Here is a 22408-nt window from a genome sequence, read left to right as displayed (position 1 = left end):
ATTTTTTTATGATTTTTAGCACTTTTGGGTATGAGTACAGTGGATTACATCTTTACTGAAGGAAAAAAAAAAAACAAGAGTAAAATCTAAGAGCTTATTGAAATCAAATTGATTGATAATTTCAGTACCTTTTGTGTATCATGATACAGGCAAATAAAACAATTTAAGGCAATACACAGGCAAGTGTCACAGTACAATACGATATGGTATGATTATCGTTGTAGCAGTAGATTATACACAATGTCACCGTGTTACAGGAGATAGATACACATGTAACATGTACACGATGTCACAGTGTAACAGGAGATACATGTAACATGTACACGATGTCACAGTGTAACAGGAGATAGATATACATGTAACATGTACACGATGTCACAGTGTAACAGGAGACGCATGTAACATGTACACGATGTCACAGTGTAACAGGAGATAGATATACATGTAACATGTACGCGATGTCACAGTGTAACAGGAGATAGAGATACATGTAACATGTACACGATGTAACAGTGTAACAGGAGATACATGTAACATGGACACGATGTCACAGTGTAACAGGAGATGCATGTGACATGTAGACGGTGGCACAGTGTAACAGGAGATAGATATACACCTAACATGTACACGATGTCACAGTGTAAAAGGAGACGCATGTAACATGTACACGATGTCACAGTGAAACAGGAGATACATGTGACATGTACACAATGTCACAGTGTAACAGGAGATACATGGGACATGTACACGATGTCACAGTGGAACAGGAGATAGATACACATGTAACATGTGCACGATGTCACAGTGTAACAGGAGATATATGTAACATGTACACGATGTCACCGTGTTACAGGAGATAGATACACATGTAACATGTACACGATGTCAAAGTGTAACAGGAGATACATGTGACATGTGCACGATGTCACAGTGTAACAGGAGATACTTGTGACATGTACACGATGTCACAGTGTGACAGGAGATACATGTAACATGTACACGCTGTCACAGTGTAACAGGAGATAGATATAAATGTAACATGTACACGATGTCACAGTGTAACGGGAGATACATGTGACATGTACACGATGCCACAGTGTAACAGGAGATACATGCTACATGTACACTATGTCACAGTGTAACAGGAGATACATGCAACATGTACACGATGTCACAGTGTAACGGGAGATACATGTGACATGTACACGATGACACAGTGTAACAGGAGATACATGTGACATATACAAGATGTCACAGTGTAACAGGAGATAGATGTGACATGTACACGATGTCACAGTGTGACAGGAGATACATGTGACATGTACACGATATCACAGTGTAACAGGAGATAGATATACATATAACATGTACACGATGTCACAGTGTAACGGGAGATACATGTGACATGTACACGATGCCACAGTGTAACAGGAGATACATGCTACATGTACACTATGTCACAGTGTAACAGGAGATAGATACACATGTATCATGTACACGATGTCACAGTGTAACAGTAGATAGATACACATGTAACATGTACACGATGTCAAAGTGTAACAGGAGATACATATAACATGTACACGATGTCACAGTGTAACGGGAGATACATGTGACATGTACACGATGACACAGTGTAACATGAGATACATGTAACATGTACTCGATGTCACAGTGTAACAGGAGATACACATGTAACATGTACACGATGTCACAGCGTAACAGGAGATACATGTAACATGTACGCGATGTCACAGTTTAACAGGAGATACATGTAACATGTACAAGATGTCACAGTGTAACAGGAGATAGATAGACATGTAACATGTACACGATGTCACAGCGTAACAGGAGATACATGTAACATGTACACGCTGTCACAGTGTAACAGGAGATAGATATAAATGTAACATGTACACGATGTCACAGTGTGACAGGAGATACATGTGACATGTACACGATGCCACAGTGTAACAGGAGATACATGCTACATGTACACTATGTCACAGTGTAACAGGAGATAGATATAAATGTAACATGTACACGATGTCACAGTGAAACAGGAGATAGATACACATGTAACATTTACACGATGTCACAGTGTAACAGGAGAGAGATACACATGTAACATGTACACGATGTAACAGTGTAACAGGAGATACATGTGACAGGTACACGATGTCACAGTGTAACAGGAGACGCATGTAACATGTACACGATGTCACAGTGGAACAGGAGATACATGTGACATGTACACAATGTCACAGTGTAACAGGAGATACATGGGACATGTACACGATGTCACAGTGGAACAGGAGATACATGTGACATGTACACGATCTCACAGTGAAACAGGAGATATATATACATGTAACATGTACACGATGTCAAAGTGTAACAGGAGATACATGTGACATGAACACGATGTCACAGTGTAACAGGAGATACACATGTAACATGTACACGATGTCACAGCGTAACAGGAGATACATGTAACATGTACACGCTGTCACAGTGTAACAGGAGATAGATACACATGTGACATGTACACGATGTCACAGTATAACAGGAGATAGATATACATGTAACACGTACACGATGTCACAGTGTAACAGGAGAGAGATACACATGTAACATGTACACGATGTCAAAGGGTAACAGGAGATACATGTAACATGTACATGATGTCACAGTGTAACAGGAGATACATGTGACAGGTACACGATGTCACAGTGTAACAGGAGGTAGATATAAATGTAACATGTACACGATGTCACAGTGAAACAGGAGATACATGTGACATGTACACGATGCCACAGTGTAACAGGAGATACATGCTACATGTACACTATGTCACAGTGTAACAGGAGATACATGTGATATGTACACGATGTCACAGTGTAACAGGAGATACATGTAACATGTATGTAGACATGCTGTCATTCCTTCCATGTTTATTCATCAGGTCGGGTATTACATTCTCACCCTGCTGTTTTACACAAAAGATTGATTAATCCTTGTCGTCGACAGCTGAAGGTCTCCGATCAATACACACCCATCATCTCTGATAGACACAAGCGGTTTGTGGGAATGTTTTCATATCTAAATGAGTGGCAAAATCATAAACAAGGACAAAAACACTTTCAAATTATATCAAGTCAACAAGAGTTTATGACTTTCAGAAATAGCATCCAGTGTTTTATTGACGAGTTTATTGTCATATGGTATTTATGGGATCTCCACAGTTGTTCATTTTGAGAATGCAGTTTGTAAGCGGAAGCAGTTACATTTGTAGTTTTAAGGCAGATCTTTCTCGTTTTATTGGATCTTGTTAACTCATTTACCCCCTGAGATTTTATAATGAACTATTCCAATCTTTGAATTGGAAGAGTTCATATGTGTCTTCATGGATGAATAAGTTAAAAATAATTGTGATTGCCCTGGACTAATCTTGAAAGATCACCACGAGATTCCACCCAAGGCCTATTTATCATACAATCCATTCATAAAAAGAAAATTAGCTATTTAGCGAGAATGCTGTAGGTATGTTATTCTGAGGGACGAATTTGGAAGAGACCTGACCTTAAAACCTACCTGTGATCTTGTATTGCGATTTCCCTTCATGTTGGGAGATTAATATTTTTTAAGATGACCAAAAGTTATTATATTACTTGGAAACTAATGTAAAGAGACTATTGTAGCCCTATTATATGATTAAGATCTGCTAAATGAAAGTTCAAGGTTGCCTTGGTAATCAACTCATTCACCCCTAAAGTCACATTTGAACCTTACCATATCAAAGACTGGGCAAGTCCAGTTTAAAAATGAAGGGCTGAATGAGTTAAAACCAGAAAACACATGTACAGGTACAATAAACATGTTTTGCAACTTGCGTATACTGTAGAAAACTATACATGCTTAATACTTTCACCCCTATGTAATTTTGGTAGATTCTTACATGTAATTATCTGGACCAGTCCATTATGATCTCCAGTGCTGAAAGGGTCAATACTTCTTATTGGAAGGTAGTTTATTTGTCTTGAAAGATTTTTGGATGCATATGCTGTATATATGGTTGAGCCATGTTAATATTACAAGCCTCGTAATCCAACTTTCGATCTTGTTCTCTTGTGTTTTACGGATATAATGGCCTTCGTAAACCTGGCCTTCGTAAACCAAACTGTACAAAAAAACTAGCCATCTCAGAGTTCAATCATTTTTGTTCGGGGGTGTAGAAGTATGGAATAGCGAGGCTCCACTGCACATGCACTGGCTAACTCAGCTTCGCCATGGACCTTAATTTCGACCAGTTTATCTCGGACAAGTTCTGACGCAAAATGAATTGGATTAGGAGTCGATGCATATATGCAAGCCATCATCTGTTAAATCGCATTAGGAGGAGACTGAACTCAATTCAAGAAGCAAGCAGACACATTAAGCTGAGTTGATAGATTATGGATGTCAATTCCAATTTAATAGAAAACCACAAATTAAGTCGAATATACTTTAAAAGCAACATATATGGTGCTGGGGAAAATCTTGTGCCGAAAACTACAGGTTAGAGAAATAAAATAAATAAATAGAAAGATTTCTTAAGGTTTTTTGTTGCAAGCATAAGCATTATTCCTGTTGGTGTTTTTTTTGTATATGTGTACAATACATAATGTAGCGCTGTCAGTATTTTACCAGGTCTAACTCACACACACACACAGTTGTCAGAATATTGGATTTTAGTGAAAACATCGATATGTGGTCTACCGGTTACTGTTACAGTAAATATATATATGTGTATTAGACAGTCAGAACCTGGTCTTGTTTTCTCTGTCATAGACACTGTTACATTATAGAAACTTACCACAAATATTTTATTGGAGTATTAAGTAATTTCTGCAAAGATGTCTTAGTTTCATGTTTTGATTTTTGCAGTCAAACCTAGTTTCATAATGAACTATTCCAACCTTTGAATTGGAAGAGTTCAAATGTGTCTTCAGAGGTGAATGAGTTAACTAGCCACTACTCTTGTCCAGAGTTCCCAAAGTGGTTTAGGAGACAAACTTTTCTTTCTCTCTACAAAGTTTTACCAGTAATCCAGTCTTCTTACAATCTGACAACTTATTTGAGAATAAAGGTTTCAGGGTTTTATTTCTTGGAGAATTTAGGGAGCTAGATCATATTATCTGCTGGAAATTAATATAAGGGGCCTGGATTATTTACTGTCCGAGAATGAAAGGGACTGGATTATATTATCTGCTGGGAACCAAGCTTTAAGGGGACTGGATTAACAACTGAGAATGAGGGGGTTGGGTTGTATCGTCTACTGGGAATCTGGGTGCTGAGAGTGAAGGGGTTGGGTTGTATCGTCTACTGGGAATCTGGGTGCTGAGAGTGAAGGGGGTTGGATTGTATTGTCGTGTGAGAATTAAGGGGGTTGGGTTATCTACTGAGAATGAGGTGTTTGGTTGTATATTGTCGTCTGAGAATTAAGGGAGTTGGGTTTTGAAATGCTGCACTGTTGTTTGGAAATTCTAAATTGTTCGCCGAGTTTTGACAAAAATTCTGATCATGGTTCACCTGGAGTGTTTGTCCTATATACATGGGTTTTTTTTACAGTCAGATACTTTGTCTGGCTTACCCCAGCGATATTTGTGCTTATTTACATGTACATGTAATAGTATACAAGAACGTACCGGTACCTGATCAATGCAAACCAGAATAGATTTGAATGTCTCCACCGAAACAAATAAATTATCTTCTCTAGTATAGGTTTTTCTGTATAAGAGTTCAGGATTCACTGGTATGTCCATTCAGGTTGGGAACATAATCAACCCTTTCACCACTGTAGACCATAATGGACCCATCCAGATCAGTGCATGGCAGAGTCTTTTATGGTCTACAGTGGTAAAAGGGTTAAGTTCACTGGGAGGTTGCTTGTACAGAGTGTTTTTGTTTTGACGGTCCAGATATTCCTGACACTTTTGTATTCAAGGAAATTAAATCCTTTTTTTCATTTCCTGGATTCCAGTTACCTGAAGGGTGGCTATCCATTTTCAAGCAGATCCGATCCTTGTTTGTAATAGCTTACATCTTCCAGAAGTGTGGATTCACTTTGATTTAAATTTTCATGCACATTTACAGAACACAGAATTAACCTAGGAGGTTAATGAAAACATAGTATCATTTGCTATGGTATATGATGCAAAATAAAAAAAATAAATAAAAGGAAGGGCAAAGCAAGATGAAGAAAGAGTAACACTGTCAACGTGAGAGAACTGTGATTGTTCCAGTTCCAATCTTGAACAGTCTGGTTCATGGTGTAACAACAGCCAAAAGTACACTTCAGTTTACAAGATGTGTTAGCAGACTCCATCATCAGCTGATCTGATGTGGAATTGTCAAAATGAATGTCCAATTAGATTAGAAGAGCTATTTCTACAGATGACTGCGTTACAATGGCTTGATTTACGGAAAAGTGAGCATGTTACTGCGCAATGTGCTGGTGTTTCGTGGGCTAACATGTACATCCGATACTGCTGGCGCTCACAGTAGAGGCATAACAATGATAATTGGCTGGAACACTTTGATAAGTTGCGTCTTTACAGAATCACCAGGCAGAAAAATTCTTGATGATTTGACGCAGTCACGGGGAAGTAAACAAAATAGAGCGCTACATGATAGGAGCTTTCATTATGATTGTCATGTCTCTTTGCAATGTTTACAAAAAAGCTGTTCAATCTCGATAAGGGTTTTTGAAAAAAAATGTAATAAAATTTGTTTGAATTGGAACAAGATAATCAGAACATGACTGAAATCATTTCGCTCAAAAACAATTTAAAGCAAAACATCAATACTGTCTACTTGTGTTTGCGATGATACCGTAATGGTTACATAAAAGATACAGACTATACTAACAATTGCAATAATATGTTAGTTTGATACTCTGTTGGTTACTTTTAAGAAACAGCCTATACTTTCACAAAAATTATGGGTAGGTTTGATGCTGCAATGTAGGAACGAATCTGAGCTATGGTATATATTGATGTACTGTAGATATTGTACCACTATTAACGGAATAAGGTAGAGACAGACTTAAACTTTTAACTCATAAACTGGACTTGCCAAGTCTTTGATTGGGTAAGGTTCAAATATGAATGAAGGGGTGAATGGGTTAAACACTATGTATGATTGCATATTTATATAGGTGTGCTTGACTTAAAGATTGGACTGGTATATGTGTGCTTGAAAATTATGGAAGACAAAATTGTTGTAAAATCAGAGCAATGGTTTGTCTGGTGGGAACAATGGCTGGAAGTGATTAGGCAGAATGAGGGATCGGTGTACAGACCTCGATTAGTGGGGGCTGCAGAGCTACACTGGTCGACAAACCACCAGTTTGCTCTGAGAGAAATGTCAGAGAAATGTCGGGTAACTGATGGATAATTGGATCTCCTCTGGGACAAGGACACGGGATCGGCCTCAAACTCCCGGAGGCATGTCGGGGCCTTTCGAAGCATAATCAGAAATGATGCAACTTTTATAAGTTGTGAAACAGCGTCTGAAACCGACAGAGCAATTAGGAAAATGTATGTATTCTGGAGAGTTTAGAGGTGTGACCAGTGACGGAAGGAAGTAACAATCCCAGTATTTCTGGAATTAACCAAAGTTTGAAGATCAGTGTGGCCTGGATATATATTACCATTTAGATTACCCATCCTGCAAGATTGAATATCAATTTGAAACAAGTATGATCAAAGTCAGTATGTTTTTAAAAGATGAATAAAGATACATTTTCATTTTCTGAATTAAAGTTGAAACAAAAACATAAAAATTAGATTTAATCGAACAAAAATAAAGTGTTAAGCTAAAATCGGATTCACAGAATTAAAGTTAAAACTAAATGTTTTGTGTTATGTTAAGGTAGAATAAGATACACTGAATTAAAGATAAAACTAAATGTTTTAGGTACTAAAATGATCACCATGAGGAAAACAGGATTAACCCTTTTACCCCTATGTAATTTTAGTAGACTCTACCTTGCATTAAATCTGGATTTTACCTAATGAATAAATCAAACTAAACACAAATGTCCCCAAGGGAGAGCCATAGCACTTGATGATCATCTGGGTTTTTTACCTGCTGAAAGTCATGTGGTGTTACTGTATTTTTACCCGCTGACAAGGTATCGCTCATGTCGCTCCATTCATGACTTCTCCCTGTTGTTGTGTGGTATATGTGGCCATTCACACATAAAATGAAACTGTATTGTGCAAATGACTTGGCAGCATCTCACTGCAATAAATAACGTGGTTGTCCATGAACGTACTGGTTCGTAGGCCCTGTCAATAGCATCTCTACTATCTGTAGTAGCCACACAATACCGGAGGAGTCATGATCTGTGCTACCAGTTCTAGTGGTCACAAGGCTATTAGTCTTGTCCCACAAATAATCCTTTAAATGACTACAGTGAAACCTGCTCATGTGACTGACAACTCTATAAAGAGGCCACCTGGGTTAAGAGACTACTTTCGATGTTCCCCATTGTAAAGATACCAATTTGAATTGCACCTGCAGGGCTAGACAGTAAGGATAGCCTGATAGTATTGAGACTAGTGAAATCTCCAGCTGGACTTGTTCAGAAAACCACTAGCCTGATTATCTTGTCAAAATGTTAAATTGCCTATCTTGTTGAATGATATTGGATTAGGCACAGCGGGGGAATTTGCACATGGACAGAAAGTTTGGAAACTACTACCGCAATTGACTAGTGGCCATAGTATTCAAAATAAATGTCTAGCTTAAGAGTTAAGAGACCACTTTTAGTGTTCCCCATTGTAAAGATACGTATGCAAAATGAATGTAAGAAACCATCAATATTAAAAGTGACTATTTTCAGCTCACCTGGCCCGAAGGGTTGCAGTAATGTTTGGACCTTTCATGGGTGGGCTTATAACGCAGGTTTGTCTGTATGACGCTCACACCTGCTCAAATCTGATCCCTAATCCGTTACAGAAATCGGATAATCCTGGTACATTTTGTACATGTAATCTTCATGCAAGTGCATTGACGTTTTCAGTGGTGTCGTGTGGCATGCTATATAATGGGATATATATATATAACTAATAAATGATTCATTGAGAGGTTTATGTTTTGGCTTCATTTGAGAATGCACTCGCCCAATTTGGTGTAAATCATTATCGCTTCCAATTATCACTACTTAGATTTCTGGTTTAACCTGCATATATATTAAAGCTAGATCGACCAAATTATGCATGATGTCACAATGGATGTTATATTGCAAAGTACTGTGATGTCATTAAAATAGCATGATGTTGTTGTTTCGCACTTATATACAAATAATGATGGAAAAAAAAACAGCCCAAAGGGAAGTTATAGAGTGTGATGTTTTAGATGCAGTCTAGGTGAACACTGCGTCTACCCAGGGGAGACAATCAACCTCAGGACCACCTGTATTGAGAGAAGAGGAGAAATAACATTTTATTTGAGGACTTTTTTGAAATCAAAGGCAAAATTAACATTTCAAGAAATATGTAACAAAATAGAAAAAAAACCTTTATGACTATACTACCTAAAACAGGAGGGTGTTCACTTAGGTAGACTATTCTAGTGTGTATACAGGGTGATATTTTAGGTACGGCCTAATCCCAGTGTTTACATACTGTACAGGGTTTAGGTAGACTATTCTAGTGTGTATACTGCAGGGTGATGTTTTAGGTACGGCCTAACCCAGTGTTTACATACTGTACAGGGTTTAGGTAGACTATTCTAGTGTGTATACAGGGTGATGTTTTAGGTACGGACTAAGTCCAGTGTTGATACTGTACAGGGTGTAAGTTTCCTCCTTTACACAGAGTCCTGTTTTGTAAGGTATAAATTTATATAATCAGTTCTACACGGAGAGCACCTGGTTCACAACCTCTTTGTGATTATCTAACATCACGTTTATGTGATTACAGACGAGATGCTGCTATCTATAACGTGTAAACGAGAGGAGCTAATGGTGGTATGTTTCTCTTATCATTAATTGGACACAGGAATAGCATACTGCGGATCTTCGATCTTCGGGTCCTCTTTGAGTCTTCGGGTCCTCGGGTTCTAGAATTGCCTTCAATCTTATTACCCCATCGTAGAGTTTCTAATCAACGGCTCCTTTGTCATTGTTATTTTGCAGTAAAATACCGGCCATGTTCACTGATTTGTTTAATTACCTGTGCGAAATCCAATTATTTGACCATTATAGAAAATATCTTGCTATTTATAAATTAGTTTTTATAATCCAGAAAAAAAATCAATGTCGCACCAGAGGTTTTAATTAGGTGTGATGGTCCTGTGAACACCTACAACATGTACACAATGCCAATTACATAGCATTAACTCAGGGACTTTATAGGAATCCAGGGAAAAGTCCATCCTTTCTTGCCTTAACTCCTAGGCAATGATTAACTTCCAATAAAGTGCATTAACAGCTTTAAGTTCGGGTTCTCTACACTTTTCTGGAGTAATTTAGGAGCCATATTAATTAAATAACGGATCCTTTGATCATAGTCGCAGAATTTCGTATTTTGTGTACATTAAACTGATTAACTATATGTTTGAGTAGTTTTAGATTTACTTATCAAATTGAAATGGAAGAAAAAAAGATATGAGGAATAGATAAAACCTGGGTTACATACATAGCAGTGCATGTGGGAATGTTTTCTGGAGTTCTCTGCATCGGGGAGTCTGCAGACAGCAGGCAGCTAGCTCCTATATATGTCGTGTCACAATATCCTGTATTATGTAGAAGATATTACCTTAATTTAATTACCATAGTAACCCTATGATAATTCTGCTTGCCTATGCGATATATAACTGATAACCATATATTATATTGGATCATGGTAATTCTGTTTGTCTATAGCAGCCTCAATGATAATTCATCTGTACCATTAAGATACTCTAAGAGTTTTTAGACTTGTAATAAAGTGATATATACCTTTTCATTTATAAAGATACATGTACATATACCTGGCAAATATAAGTCTGTTAACTTAGAGCTGATCATGACAGTATCATACTTTAAAATGATTTATACATATATGACTGTACTGTAAAATAATTTATACATATCTGACTGTATAATGCTGATAGATAATTCTCCCAGACAATATTGCACTGTTTTATTATAGATGCAAGTGTGATTTTAAATCATATCTGACAATATGATGCTGATACATTTTAACTGAAAGTACAGTATAATTATGTAAAAAAATATTTTGCAATATAACGCCGTTAGATTCCAGGATAAAACCCACACTACTACGTTTGATATCCCCAGATATTTATAGAAATCATAACTACTTAAAAACATTAGATTTAAATCAAATTTGATGAATTATATTTGTTTTATACCTCGGCACATCCAGTCTCTAATCAATAATCACCAGGCATGCATGGATCGGTGCCACAGGATTCAGAGGCCCTGAGATTATTGTTCAGGGTTCAGAGGCATTGAGAATATTCCATGGCTTTCAGGCTGCACTTCAAATATATTGTACTGGCTATTATAAGCTTTCAGGCAAGGGCACTGTGATTATTGTACTAATTCATGATCAGGGCCCTGAGAATATTGTACACTGTTCACAGACCCCCAGAATATTTTACAAGGGTTCAGAGACCCTGAGAATATTGTACGGGGTTCAGAGGCCCAGGGAATATTGTACAGGGCTTCAGAGGCCCTGAGAATATTGTACAGGGGTTCATAATCAGAGACCCTGAGAATATTGTACAGGGGTTCCTGATCAGAGGCCCTGAGAATATTGTAGGGGGGTTCAGAGACCCTGAGAATATTGTACACGGTTCAGAGGCCCTGAGAATATTGTACACGGTTCAAAGGCCCTGAGAATATTGTACAGTGGTTCAGAGACCCTGAGAATATTGTACAGGGGTTCATAATCAGAGACCCTGAGAATATTGTACAGGGGTTCATGATCAGAGGCCCTGAGAATACTGTAGGGGGGTTCAGAGACCCTGAGAATATTGTAGGGGGGTTCAGAGACCCTGAGAATATTGTACAGGGGTTCATGATCAGAGGCCCTGAGAATATTGTACGGGGGTTCAGAGACCCCGAGAATATTGTACGGGGGTTCAGAGGCCCTGAGAATATTGTACACGGTTCAGAGGCCCTGAGAAAATTGTACACGGTTCAGAGACCCTGAGAATATTGTACACGATTCAGAGACCCTAAGAATATTGTACGGGGGTTCAGAGGCCCTGAGAATATTGTACACGGTTCAGAGGCCCTGAGAATATTGTACGGGGTTCAGAGACCCTGAGAATATTGCATGGGGTTCAGAGACCCTGAGAATATTGAACACGATTCAGAGACCCTGAGAATATTGTATGGGGTTCAGAGACCCTGAGAATATTGTACACAGTTCAGAGACCCTGAGAATATTGTATGGGGTTCAGAGACCCTGAGAATATTGAACACGGTTCAGAGACCCTGAGAATATTGTACACAGTTCAGAGACCCTGAGAATATTGTATGGCTTTCATGCCGAAGCAATAGAAATACATTGTACGCTTAACTTTCAGGCCAGGGCACAGAAATTATCGTACTGTTTCCTGATTATCAGAAGCCCTGAGAATATTGTGCTGGACTTCTTGGTCGTAAACTGATGTTACTAAAATAAAATTGTTGCTGATTATAACTTCAAAACGTTGCTAAATATAACTTCAAAATCGTGCCTTGAGGAAGACATTTTGCGTGCAAATTTTTAATCAGGATTAGGAGAGAGGGATGAACTGTGATGAAGATCAAGTGATGACGACTTGAAAGAACTTGATACCTTGAACCTTGACATAAATCTGTGGATTTATTGTTTACTAAACATGGGAAGTAGTGTAGTGTAGACATACTTCACCATTGTGTTGATAGGGATGAGTGTTTAAGGAGATGGCTCTTACCTCACAAGTACCATATGGTTTCCGACAAGGCTGGAGATTGTGGTGGCGTATAGGATGCTTTTTTTATTCAATTGTTTCCAGACCCATTTTAAGTCCATACCCTAAAGGGGGTATAGGTTTTTTCCCCCTCAATGTTGTCCAAATTAATGTCCTGATGAAAAATGAATTTATTTTTGTTTTTACGTATACTTTGTAATTTAAATAAGAATAAGCTTTCATAAATCATTTCTGAAAAGGAAAGTATATATACCTTGCAGGACTTTTCTGAAAAAAATACTACTACTTAATGAGAAAATAATAGAGACAAAAAAATATATATAATCAACATTGCTCTGATTATTAAATTCCCAGAGTTTCTAGAGGGTTTCAAACCCTTGACCTAAAATTGTTATACTGTCGCTCTGACCGACTGAGCTATATAGCTCGTCAATTGAAATGTTCTGGACGTGACCGACTGAGCTATATAGCTCGTCAATTGAAATGTTCTGGACCTGACCGACTGAGCTATATATCTCGTCAATTGAAATGTTCTGGACCTGACCGACTGAGCTATATATCTCGTCAATTGAAATGTTCTGTACGAACTATGCTACAGTAGTATCCTATACAAAATTTAAAAAATATAAAAAACACAAAGTGCAGCGGGGCAGAGTAAACCCCATGAATACTTATATTGTGAGTTTGAGGGAAATGCCTTCAGATCAAGTGTTAGGCACTGTGGAGAGACTGACACACAACAACTGTGGTCGACTCTTCAGGAGAAAGTAAATAGCATGCAAGCCAGCTATTGAAGCGGAGACATGTGGAAACACTATAGGACCAGTAGCTACAGCCTTGTTTCAGTGGTGTGTTCGACACATGAAGATATACCTGTGTTCAGGGGTAAACAATAGCCTTCTGTCATTACATAGACTGGCCCCTGTCTCTAGAATATGAAATTATTTAGAAAAAAAATAACTAATAATTTCGATCACTTGGATGTCGGATCCTAGAGTTCTAAACTAGAGGGAGATAATATGCTAGCTAGAAGTAAACTGGTGTTGAGATATTCTTCATAAAATCTTAGGGGCTGGTAGCAAATCTAGTCATTACAGTAAGACTCCAGACTGCAAGCAGCCAAGCCTATATATATCTTAGATTTAGGACATTTGTTTTTTCAACATTGCGTAGGTGGTATTAACCTGCCATAATTATTATACAATTGTTTGGTGTTGGAAAGCACTGCTCTGGGTACTGTATTTAACCAAGCAAGTGATGCCCTTCCTGTATAATGTCCATAGCAACCTTTTCCTTTACCATAGTTTATGAGCTGCTCACTAAAATCTTTTAAACTTCACAGGGCTATATGAGAATATTGAAAGAGTCCTGTTTTCCCAGATTCATAATTTACTCATTCACCCCTGAAGACACATTTGAGTTCTTCCAATTCGAAGGTTGGAATAGTTCACTATGGAATTTCAGGGGTGAATGAGTTAAAATTGCATATATGTACAGGGGGCTTATCGTGAATACAGCGGACACATTTAGGAAGTAGTTTTCTATTTTGGTCAGGTTATAATTATGAGGGGATTTTTACTCAGTTGAGCATACATAAATTGAGTAAATGGTACGCCGTCTGTGATAAATTTCCTTGTGCTCAATTTGAGTCAATTATCACTTCATAATTTATAAAAGTAGAAAGCTATATATAGTCTGATCAGCGGCCACAAATTTCATTTATAAAACACATGAACAAAGACTGGTTCAATAAAGTTGGTAAACGCCGCCCACATCTACTGTTGATGACGTCACACGAATATGTACGCGTCTTGTTTGCGAAAAAATTAGTTCATTTCCACCAACATGTATTGATGTTGACTTCATTGAAACGGGTCAGGTAACAGTGGGGTTTTTTGCTCATTTTAACAGGCGAATACAGGCTGTTTCATCTAGTTAAAAGTGCCTTATTTTCCAAAAATGACCAAAAATTGAGGGATATATTCCCAATTTCAATACAAATAATGTTATATTTTCCCAAATTCATAAAGGAACAGGCTGTTGTAAAATTGTTGTAAAACACTGGTTGATGAGATGATCACTCCAGCTTGTGAGAACAATGGTTATTGAATCGATATGTAGGCTGTTAGATATTTTATCGTAGATTTATAGACAATGGCGATACCAGGATCACCTCTCAAACGGATGATGGAAGAGCTCGGATACCAGCAGTGATGATACATACATTGTCACGTTATGTGCGTGACAAGATATATACAATGTAATGCACTGTAGCATGAATTAAAATGACTGCATGTCATCTAATAAATTATATCTAAAATCATATTAAAAGTTAGGTAATACTAGAGCCAACGTCAGGTGTAGGTCAGTGGGGAACTTTGCTTCGAGTACAGATATGCCAGTTTAAGGTATGCAGGGCAATTACAGGATAAAGGCACATAAAAAGAAAATGGATATAATCACAATATACTCAAACGTCACAAATTAGTGGGTTTCAAGTTTATTTTGCCGGCTTGTTTGGCCCCAAAAGTTTAGGCTTCGTCAGGCCAATTTTACAATGTTTTAGGCACCTAATGTACTGTTTGAGGGGTTCACATTTATATTGTGATGTAATGGACAATGAGCTTTAGCCAATTACAAGGGCAGATAAACAACAAAATCATATATAGATACAATATATCATTGAAGCTTGTCTTAGTTGGCTCTTACATTTACTTAGTTGTCATTTATAATATTTCATTTTGAGAGGCGACCTATGGAGTATGCTGGCATGGTGATATTTACCAGAGAGCCTCGATAATCCAACCCATCTATGCTCACATCAGAAGTGGTTAGAAAAACGACTGGATTATTTAGACAATTTCGTATGGAAAAAAGTTCAATGTATATCTGCTAAAACATTGGCCAAATATTTCTCCTAACCAATAACCATATTAGTGTTAGCTGGATTTACAAAGCTTGGTTGTAAGTAAGATGTTCAATTTATTCATAAAATGTATAAAAACACCATGAAAGACACTCATAGTAAAAGTAAATCCCCATGTCAGATATGTTGTTATTTTCCTCCAAAACTAATAATTCAGTGTCTAGATTTGGTCATTACCAATATTGCATTAAGTTCATTCCATCGCCGTTCAATGGTTCCTCTGTCTGCAAACACGACAAGCTCTCAGTTTGTAATTGTGTGTTCCCACTGATAAGATATCCTGGATTATAGGAACGTGGAAAAGTGCATCAACCTTTCGCCTAGCATGTCTTCTATACGGTCTAGTTGTACCACTATTTTGTACATGAGCCGTTATAACATTTGAAGTACAGGTTAACAGAAGATGAAGAAGAAAACTACTTAGAATGACATTCAAGGACTTCAAACGTTAACCCTTTCACCCCTAGGTAACTTTAGTGGACTCTGCCATGCATTTATGGGGATGAGTCCATTATGGTCTACTGTGGTGAAAGGGTTAAAATGTTAAACATGACAGAAAGGCAGATGGTCACAAACGGCAGAATATCTGGTGACAAATAGCTTGATGCTGGATCTAAGTGACAACACTGCACTAGTGACAACTCTGATAACTAACATGCATGCTACCTTGGTTAAGGGGAGAAATATATCAAGTATGGAAGTCCATGTACGCCAATGTAGTGACTTATTACTTTGTAAGCTATAACGACATGTTGTCTTGACTGATCATGAAGGCCCAGGAATTTACGTCAAGTGACCAATACGTATAGATATCACGAGAGATATCAGATCTTTGACCGTCTATGCAGCATGTTTGAGATATCTGAAAGTATAGAATGTAGTTTACTGACAGCATATATACACAGTATATGTACCCTGCTTCGGTTTTTCCAAATTAAGCTTTAGTAATTGGGTTCTTATTGTTAGTATATGGTATACCAGCAAAGCTTTCCTTAAATGAGTGAAAATTTGGTTCAGATAAACAAAATAATTCTGGTGTTAACATTTTTCGCAAAAAGGCAAAAAATTGGTTAACATTGGATGAACATATATGCAAATTTATCATATTATGCAAAATGTTTTTACAAATGTTAGATATGGAGATATGATGAATAAGGCTTTAATGATGCTTATTAAATATTGGAAAAATGAAAAAAAAGGCCCTGAAAACTAGTGTAAGTAGGGAGAGAGGAATATAGATTTTTTCCTGGAAACTGAAGCCTGTTTATGTTAACTCATTCACCCCTGAAATTTCATAATTAACTAATCCAACCTTTGAATTGGAAGAGTCCAAATGTGTCTTCAGGGGTGAATGAGTTAGTGTAACTGTCACTTATGTCAATGAGTTTGTGTTGGAGTGTTTGCATGAATCATTGCATTGTTGATGACTGTTTTTACATTGGTAGGTCATGATCATATGTCAAAGGTCACATTGAAATGTAGGTCAGTGTCATGCTTTGAGCGTAGAATTATGTAGATTTGGCCTTGCATCATCGCAGTTATTGTATTTCATATTTTACAGAGAAATCGGAGAAGTGAACGTCTTACAAGAGACTTGATAGATATTGACTCTAAAGAAGTAAGTAAAATGCAAAAATTGTCTTCTCCTCCTGCAGTGTGCATAGAGTGATCTCCCTTGGATTAAAGGTACTTGGTTGAGATTTTCTGAAAGAATGAAGTCTGTTACGGAACAAAAGCTGACTTTGTCTGAAGTATCATATGCTACTTTGGACTATACTAGCACTTGTGATTCATTTCAGACTCTAGACATTTTTCTGGAAATGAGGACCAAGAAAATCCAAATCAATGTACCTATAATCCCGTAGGATGTCTAACCTCTGACCTTCTCGGTTGACCTACTTTTGCTTTGTATATCTATATAACAATCCTTCTACTCGTGATTATTCTCAATGAAACTTGCAACTTTTTGAGACAATGCTTTTTGTTCGTGCACATATTTCTAACATTTCCTGATAGAAAAATTAACATAGTTTCTTTAGTTTTATTCACTTCACAAACATAATAACTTGATTTTAAACTTACATAAATCTTTGTTTAAATCCAGACATTTAATATGCAGTACTGAATTGCTCCTACCAATATCTGAAATATAATCGCCATTGTCTTCCTTGAGTGTTTTTTGTTTGTTTCCAGATTTTATTAAGACTGTATTTATCCTGTAATAAGCCAACCCATACCTACGATAATTCAGTAAAAATGTCAAAAATACTATAATAGGCTCACCTTCCAAATCAGGTTGGAGACTGTATTTTGTCCCTGGAGTTATTGGAGGATAAATACGGAAAAATTTGTTATAACATTAGAAAGGATGAATATTAAATCAGGAAATTCAACTCCTTTACAATAACACTCAACCCTTTCAACAATGCATGGTAGAGTTTACTAAGGTAATGTAGGTAGGTGTGAAAGGGTTACAATATTATCACACATTTGATAAAACTTCAGGAACTCCAAGGATTCCCGACATATGCCACATAATATATTTTTGATAAGCATAAGCCTCTCAAACACTTGCAAGTTATAGCAAAGGATTATGTAATTAACTCAGTCACCCCTGAAGACATATTCAAACTCTTCCAATTCAAATGTTGGGATAGTTTATTATGAGATTTCAGGGGTGAATGGGTTAAAAAGTGAGCAATACAAAGCTTATCCATACTCTTTGATCGTTTCTCTATCTGTGAGTCTCTTGTACTTCTAACTGCCTCTCCCGTTACTAAATCTCTTCCTTCATTTCTTCTGTAGTATAAATATTGTATGTATTGTGAATATATATATGTATTTAATTTACATTTTTCAATTTTTGCCGGGTGAGGACATGGGCAAGAAAATGTGTCTATATGAACATCCTTAAATGACATTAGCTTTAATTTTAACCCATTCACCCCTGAAGACCCATTTGAACTCTCCCAATTCAACGGTTGGAATAGTCCATTACGAAATTCAGGGGTGAATTGTTGATATATTAGCACATTAAACACTACGAAAGCAAACTGTGTATTTGAAAATGCCGCGGTGAAAATATGGTAATATTTGAATGCTAGTGCATTGTGCATCATCCATGAATATTCATTGCATCTTATAATGTATTTTCTAGAAGTGTGTACAATTATGGTGAAACAAAAACAAAACTGAATTTGTTAGATATTTCAGATTGGCAATATTTATATTTTCATCTCCATCTGCTGCATCCTCCAACAGGATTGATGTACAACAGGAGGGCAGGTATTATGAGTATTGACCTTCAAAAGGAAGAAGATTCAACACAGTGTCAAACACATTGTAAAATTAGATAGTTGTAGGCAGCCTCTGCAGTGGGAGGGGAAATGCATGTGTAATTTTCTGCCTGAATGCCATTTAAAAGACAAGAAATAAGTTGCTTACCAAATGTTGTTTTCATTTACTGTTACAATTACAAAAAAAACCTATAAAATACTTTTTAAACAAAACAAAAAATGAAAATTAGGTTGTAAATTTCATTTAGGAATTCTTGCACAAATAGTTGGAAGAAAACAAACTTGGTATTTCTGATTGGGAATGTGGCCAAGTTCTGTGCCAAGAAGAAATGAAGGGCCAATACATGTTCTTAACAGAAAATGATTTCTCTGACGGAATATCAGAAATTTTTGGTGCTACATATTGAAAAAGGGATTGGTAGTGTGGGTGTCAATTAATAGATGTATATGAAGGCAAGTATTGGCTTAGGTATGTCTTAAATACGTAGTAACCTTTTGATATCTATCTTAAGCTTTTGATCAAATAAGCTGGATCTGCACTGTCCATAGCCAGGAAACAGTTTTTGATAAACAGGATATATGGCTGAACCATTGATGGAATTCTACCAACATTTACGCGTCTTGATGTATAGACGAGTGGTTGAGCACTCTACCAGATATCTTACCTCAGACCAAATATACCAGTGCAACCTCCCTTCCTTGGTCTTCAAAAACATTCACTGCATATTTGTGTGTAGGATTTTAATTACATAATCAGGGTCCAAAGTAAAGTTAACCTCCCCTAGCGAACTCTCATGTCTTGATTATTATGTCATGGCGGTTATTTTTGTTACAAGAAAATTAAATGAACGCTTCTGATGTTAAGGCTATTTGGTTCATTTACTAAATCAGAATCAGTTTACAAAATATTTTAATCTACATGAGGGACCTTAATGATTCGAGCAATTCAGAAGGAATTTGAATGTGATAGCAGTAAGATAAAATTATATGTATAAAATGATAAAGACAAGAAAAAGAAAAAAAGAATGGTTCATTTACTAAATCAGTTTTAAATGTTCATTACTAAATTAGAATCAGTTTACAAAATATTTTTATCTACACGAGGGACCTTAATGATTTAAGCAATTCAGAAGGAATTTGAATGTGATAGCAGTAAGATAAAATTATATGTATAAAATGATAAAGCCGAGAAAAAGAAAAAACAATTTGGGACAGAACTCTATTAATGATGAGGTTATAAAGGGACACAACTCTAATAAAGAGAGAATTAAAATAAAGCATTTCCGCAATATATTCATTAACAACTTTATTTTCCAAACACAGGTATATGTATCATAATATTTTGGAAACGGAAAAAACATGGGCAAATCTTAAAGGATAGTTTGGAATGATCATATAATAATAAACAGTAAAATAAATTGCATGATTTATTTGTTTTATAACTTAAAAAATGTCTTATCGTCTTTTATTTATATCATTAATAAATTAAAAGAAAAGACCAAAACATGTTTTGTTAGTTTGGAATTCATCATTTACATATTGGGTATAAGTTATAGCAAAGGATTATGTAATTAACTCATTCACCCCTTAAGACACATTCAAACTCTTCCAATTCAAATGTTGGAATAGTTCATTATGAGATTTCAGGGGTGAATGGCTATATGTGTCCAAAAAGAACTGAAGAATTTCTGTCCCAACAAATTTGTCTTCACTCTGTTGATGTGATTGATATTAGTCGTATTCTGTCTAATTAGTCACCAGAATATGGAAGTGACCCATGACCTTTCATTAAGGAGTATCACCAGATCATCACAAAACAGTCATCAAGGGCGATAACTCCTGACCTTTAACAGCACTCAGAGATTCAAAGCAAGTTCCCCATACACTGCATTAGATAAAATCTGGCGTGCCATTTTGTCATTTTATCATGGCCCCGTAGACAGATTGGAATAGTCAGATTAAAGACTTCATTATTAGCTGTCTTGACCATTGTAAGTATCAGGTTTTCACTGAGTAGGCAACACAACAATCTGTTGGCTTCACTCAAATGTTCAACATTTGGCTTATCTTTCTGTCTTAACAATAAAATGTGTGTCTCCATATTGTGATAGGGGGTTAAACCGCTTCTGAATTTGATTTTATGTTTTGTTTAAATGTCAAATTTCAACCATTATCAAATGTATTTGTGTTAATATGTGTTAAGCTGAGATATATTTGTAGCTGTAGAAGTGGAGAGAGCATGGCATGGTTAGGGAGTAGATAGGGCGTCCAGTTAAATCCAGTTAAATACGGAGGTGAAACCCGATATCCCCTGCCATTATGAAGGATAGCTATAGGTCCCATTGATACTTCCTGTGATCAGCTCAACAAAGGCACATTAAAAACCACGATCTGGTGGTACCTGTATGTTTAAAGGCTGATATATATGTATCTTACAGAGAGAGATTTAATAGGAAGGAATAATGTTTTTCTCATTGGATATAGACAAACATTTAGGCTTGATCTTGTCTGTGGAAAGATTTTAGCACACGATGAATTAAACAGTGCTGACAAAGCTATACAGCTGTACGTACAGACCGTGAAAAAAGGCTGTAAATTACCACAAAGCTTTGTGCTTTAAACCAACCAACAGATATCAGCTTAGTAAAGACTGTGATTTACAATGTTTTCTATATTTCATGGCGATTCAATTTGAAAAACATTTTTCTGTGTCAAGCTTTCAATAGGTGGTTGAAATTAAAAAAAAAAAATGCAGGCAAGTATGTTGAGACATAAATGGGATAGAGTTTTATCAATATAGGGATCTTGTCGGTGCACTTTACCTGTGTAACATATGCATATACATGTACAGCCTGGCTCACAAACACACGTAAAAACCATACAGTGTCCTTTGAATGTTGATATCATCTTATGAAGAAAGAAGTTGTAATCTGTGACAGGATTTTTGAATATCACTTTATCTAGTAAAGTACATTTGTGAATCTTGCATGGTAGACTTGTGATATATAGGGACAGAGCTTTGGGAGCCATTAATTGTTCTCTCTGGAACTGTTCCTGATATTAGTGTATGTGTTAACCCTTTCAACACTGTAGACCATAATGGAATCATCCATATCAGTGCATGGTAGAGTCTAAGTAAGTTACATAGGATATGTTTTAAGGGACCCTGTGTACTGTCCCATAGATATAATTTGATGGACCATATGTATTGTCCCATACAGATATG

The 22408-nt window shown here is 36.7% G+C and overlaps 1 protein-coding gene across 3 annotated transcripts in view; it reads left to right on the top strand.

Annotated features, from left to right (window-relative positions):
* The window catches only part of LOC110443492, a 76286-nt gene that overhangs the window by 22916 nt on the left and 30962 nt on the right, over positions 1–22408 (top strand). For 2 of the 3 annotated variants that reach the window (XM_021487727.1, XM_021487725.1), the window contains exon 2: positions 17448–17504. The exons of the other annotated variant lie outside the window; for it this stretch is intronic. In XM_021487727.1, the coding sequence (XP_021343402.1) occupies positions 17448–17504 (57 nt within the window). The remainder of the gene's footprint in view (positions 1–17447; positions 17505–22408) is intronic. 3 annotated transcript variants of the gene reach the window in all.

Source organism: Mizuhopecten yessoensis, unplaced genomic scaffold (assembly GCF_002113885.1).
Source record: "Mizuhopecten yessoensis strain PY_sf001 unplaced genomic scaffold, ASM211388v2 scaffold716349, whole genome shotgun sequence".
Taxonomy (NCBI): domain Eukaryota; kingdom Metazoa; phylum Mollusca; class Bivalvia; order Pectinida; family Pectinidae; genus Mizuhopecten; species Mizuhopecten yessoensis.
The sequence above is the reverse complement of the archived record's forward strand: the minus strand, read 5'-3'. Positions and strand labels throughout refer to the sequence as shown.